At 46.0% G+C, this 5,000-nt stretch overlaps 1 protein-coding gene across 1 annotated transcript in view; it reads left to right on the top strand.

Annotated features, from left to right (window-relative positions):
- Positions 1-2,993, top strand: part of slc25a32a (solute carrier family 25 member 32a) — a 17,653-nt gene extending 14,660 nt beyond the window's left edge. The window contains exons 5-7 of the mRNA XM_078290505.1: positions 15-128; positions 352-497; positions 1,349-2,993. Coding sequence (XP_078146631.1) covers positions 15-128; positions 352-497; positions 1,349-1,475 — 387 coding nt within the window. The 3' untranslated portion in view covers positions 1,476-2,993. The remainder of the gene's footprint in view (positions 1-14; positions 129-351; positions 498-1,348) is intronic.
- Positions 2,994-5,000: the final 2,007 nt, after the last annotated feature.

Here is a 5,000-nt window from a genome sequence, read left to right as displayed (position 1 = left end):
TGTTGCTGCTGCAGGGTTTTGTCCCCGGCCTGCTGGGAACGTCTCAGGCGGCGCTGCAGTTCATGACCTACGAGGCTCTGAAGAGAAACAACAACCAGTACAAGAACCTGCCGACCGACGCCCTGCTGGTCAGAACACACACACACACACACGCACGCACACACACACACACACACACGCACGCGCACGCACGCACGCACGCACGCACGCACACACACACACACACACACTATTCTGAGGAGTTTGTATAAATTTGGAAAGAAATATGTGACTTTAAATGTGAAGATAAAGATGATGATGATGATGATGAAGATGAAGATGATGATGATGATGGTATTTCCTCCCACTCAGTCTCCATGGGAATACATCGTCATGGCAGCGGTCTCTAAGATCATCGCCGTGGCGACCACCTATCCCTACCAGGTGGTGCGAGCTCGTCTGCAGGACCAACACAACAGCTACAGCGGCCTGGCCGACGTCCTGACACGCACCTGGAGGTCAGGGGGTGTGTGTGTGTGTGTGTGTGTGTGTGTGTGTGTGTGTGTGTGTTTCTACTAATGAAGAATCTATTCGACTTTTGTAATGTGTCTGTTAACATTTTTTACATTTTGAGATCTGTGATTAAACTAATTTTATCAAAGTAACTGTAGAAGTCATCCTACATCCTGACCAGTGATTTGGTTCTTAACCTGGTTACACCTGTCTCTCTCTCCACCTGTCTCTCTCTCCGCCTGTCTCTCTCTCCACCTGTCTCTCTCTCCACCTGTCTCTCTCTCCGCCTGTCTCTCTCTCCACCTGTCTCTCTCTCCACCTCTCTCTCTCTCCACCTGTCTCTCTCTCCACCCGTCTCTCTCTCCACCTGTCTCTCTCTCCGCCTGTCTCTCTCTCCACCCGTCTCTCTCTCCACCTGTCTCTCTCTCCACCTGTCTCTCTCTCCGCCTGTCTCTCTCTCCACCCTCTCTCTCTCCACCCGTCTCTCTCCACCCGTCTCTCTCTCCGCCTGTCTCTCTCTCCGCCTGTCTCTCTCTCCACCCTCTCTCTCTCTCCACCCGTCTCTCTCTCCACCCGTCTCTCTCCACCCGTCTCTCTCTCCACCTGTCTCTCTCTCCGCCTGTCTCTCTCTCCACCCTCTCTCTCTCTCCACCCGTCTCTCTCTCCACCCGTCTCTCTCCACCCGTCTCTCTCTCCACCTGTCTCTCTCTCCACCCGTCTCTCTCTCCACCCATCTCTCTCTCCGCCTGTCTCTCTCTCCACCCGTCTCTCTCTCCACCCGTCTCTCTCTCCGCCTGTCTCTCTCTCCACCCGTCTCTCTCTCCGCCTGTCTCTCTCTCCACCTGTCTGTCTGCAGTAATGAGGGAGCACTCGGGTTCTATAAGGGAATGGTTCCCAACCTGGTTCGGGTTCTTCCTGCCTGCTGCATCACCTTCCTGGTCTACGAGAACGTTTCCAGGCTGCTGCTGGGTCAGTACAAGTGAACCGTACTGACACCAGACTGACTCCAGACCATCTTCAGACTGACTCCAGACCATCTTCAGACTGACTCCAGACCAGCTTCAGACTGACTCCAGACCAGCTTCAGACTGACTCCAGACCAGCTTCAGACCGACTCCAGATCAGCTTCAGACCGACTCCAGACCAGCTCCAGACTGACTCCAGACCAGCTTCTGACCGACTCCAGACCAGCTGTCAGACTGACTCCAGACCAGCTTCAGACCGACTCCAGACCAGCTTCAGACCGACTCCAGACCAGCTCCAGACCGACTCCAGATCAGCTTCAGACCGACTCCAGACCATCTTCAGACTGACTCCAGACCATCTTCAGACCGACTCCAGACCAGCTTCAGACCGACTCCAGACCAGCTCCAGACCGACTCCAGACCAGCTTCAGACCGACTCCAGACCAGCTCCAGACCGACTCCAGATCAGCTTCAGACCGACTCCAGACCAGCTCCTGACCGACTCCAGACCAGCTTCTGACTGAATCCAGACCAGCTCCAGACTGACTCCAGACCAGCTTCAGACCGACTCCAGACCAGCTTCAGACCGACTCCAGATCAGCTTCAGACCGACTCCAGATCAGCTTCAGACCGACTCCAGATCAGCTTCAGACCGACTCCAGACCAGCTCCAGACTGACTCCAGATCAGCTTCAGACCGACTCCAGATCAGCTTCAGACTGACTCCAGATCAGCTTCAGACAGGTCAGTGGAAAGCCACACTGACCACACCAAAGGCTTTGAAACTGATTCTGGAACAGCTGAATTGCTTTGCAGCCTTGCCAGCTACAGAACAGAGCTGAAACTGATGAAACTGATGAAACTGACTCTGGGTCAGTTGGACCAACAGCAGTGGACTGGACTAAACTACCAGCTGTTATGTTTCCACCACCAGAGGGCGCTGTCTGGCAGACAGAGGGTCAGCTGACTGCGGTTCAGTACAGACTGTAATGAGAACTAACTGCTGATTGGCCGATCTGTTCCTCCCAGGTGTTTCAGGATTGTGGCAACTCTCTGGTGTCGAAACTGATTCAGAGTCTGAATTTAGGTGAAAATCAGCTTTCTGCTTTGATGAAATGAGAAGTGATCTGATCCCAGATCAGTGCCTGTATGATAGCTGCTATTATTGTTTCTCTGTCTGAATATCGCTGTTGTCAGGCAGAAACCACAAATCTGCAAAAAGCAAAGCCAGAAGATTCTCCAGTGGGATTTCAACACGTTTCATGGATGTAATGTTATGTCACAGTAAAAATTCATATTAAAACCACTTTGGAAACTGGTTTGAACTGATAATAGAAAGATATTAAGGTCCTGATTCTGAGCAGCTGCTTTACACTAAATTATCAACATCTGTTCACTCACTTTACAGTCAAGGAAGAGAAACACCAAAATTGCAGTGATGTGGTTTTTTCGGACAGCAGCGATCGTTACCTATGAGATCCATTTTTTCAGGGTGAAAATATATAAATAAATGTGTCAGAAACATTATTGTCAGAAATGTGTCTAAAAGCTTGTAATCACTTGTCAGAAACAACCTGCACTTTCCTCATGAGTCTAAAAAAATACATTTAAAACACCAGTAAAAAAAAACACACGCTTTTTAAAAAATAGACTTAAAGTCTTAAAAAAGACTTAAAAACCTTTAAGTCTAAAAATATACATTGGAAACACCAGTAATAATCGTATTTTTTTAATAAATGTAACTTGATGTTGTCTCTGCTGCTGTGACAGTAACCTGTTCTGTAATGGAACCACAATGAAACCACAATGGAACCATAATAGAACCACAATGGAACCATAATAGAACCATAATGGAACCATAATAGAACCATAATGGAACCACAATGGAACCATAATGGAACCACAATGAAACCACAATGGAACCATAATAGAACCATAATGGAACCACAATGGAACCATAATGGAACCACAATGAAACCACAATGGAACCATAATAGAACCATAATGGAACCACAATGGAACCATAATGGAACCACAATGGAACCATAATAGAACCACAATGAAACCACAATGGAACCATAATAGAACCATAATGGAACCATAATGGAACCACAATGGAACCACAATGGAACCATAATGGAACCATAATGGAGCCAGTAGATTAGACCAGTACACTTTAATAAATCTGATTCAGGGACTTTTTTCATTTCAGGAGGTTTGGACACAAAAGTTAATTTCTGCTGTTGAATCCTGATTTTGGACTGAACATGTTTTTTTTTGTTTTGTTTTTTCTTCTGTTTTGATCATAAAAATGTTGATTATATGGAGCGACATCCCATAATACTGAATGAAGAGTTTGGTTTAAAAATGACATTTCCTCCATTTAAATAAAGTGACTCGACTTAGTCACTTTATTTAAATGGAGGAAATGTCACAAAATGACTGACAGTTTAAACTGTTTAAACCAAACGATGGAACAGTTTAAACTGTTTAAACTGTTTAAAGGACAGCAGGGAGCTGAAGTCCTCTGTGACAGACTGGATCCATCAGATTTTACAGACTGAATGATGAACTTCAGCTGAAGAAGAAGAAGAAGAAGAAGAAGAAGAAGAAGAAGAAGAAGAGTGATGTAGATACAGAATAATTCTTCATCACAGAATGTTCGGTGTCATTCAGGAGAAACGATGTTGGTGAATCTTTACTTCATGTTGTTTCTGTCTGTTGTGTAAAAGTCTAACTGACAGACTGACTGCAGATCAGCTCAGTCTGTCAACTTACAGAAAAATCATCACAGACAAAACCAAAGAGAACTGAAAAAAGAAAACTACTGACGGGACAGAGAGAATGACAGACAACTAACAGACAAACTGAAACTAATGATCTGTCTGGTGGAACCTGGAAGGGAGGGAGGCAGGGAGGGAGGAAGGGAGGGAGGCAGGGAGGAAGGAAGGAAGGGAGGAGGGAAGGGAGGGAGGGAGGAAGGAAGGAAGGGAGGGAGGAAGGGAGGGAGGAAGGGAGGAAGGGAAGGAGGGAGGAAGGGAGGGAGGAAGGGAGGGAGGGAAGGAGGGAGGGAAGGAGGTTGATGCATCTTGTCGCCCCCTGCAGGACAACTGAGCTGCTGCAGCTTCATTCAGTTCAACTGAACTCAAATCAATCAGACTGCTTTCCTTTTCTTCTCCCTGTCTTTCTGCAGCAGATCAATATATATTGTTATATATCAATATGTATTGATATATATCAATATAATTGTTATATATAACCTGCAGGCTGCTGTGGCTCTGCTCATGAAGCTCATGAAGACATTATTCTTATTCATTCTTCTTCTTCGTTGGTTTCTGAGTGTTGAAGGTCAGAGTGATGAAGGCTCAGAGGGTTAGTGAGTTCTCAGATGATTTCTGGTAAATCTGTTATTGTTGTAAAATAGATTAAATGTTTAATGTAATGTGAACCAAAATGTCTTTAATTAGTTTGACTTTTTCTTTCACTCAGCTTCCCTGAAACATCGTAGGACGATGATTTTGTTACTAATGAAATAAAGTGAAAA

This window comes from Centroberyx gerrardi, chromosome 19 (assembly GCF_048128805.1).
Source record: "Centroberyx gerrardi isolate f3 chromosome 19, fCenGer3.hap1.cur.20231027, whole genome shotgun sequence".
NCBI lineage: Eukaryota > Metazoa > Chordata > Actinopteri > Beryciformes > Berycidae > Centroberyx > Centroberyx gerrardi.
Note: the sequence above shows the minus strand (reverse complement) of the source record. Positions and strands in the feature narration are given on the sequence as shown.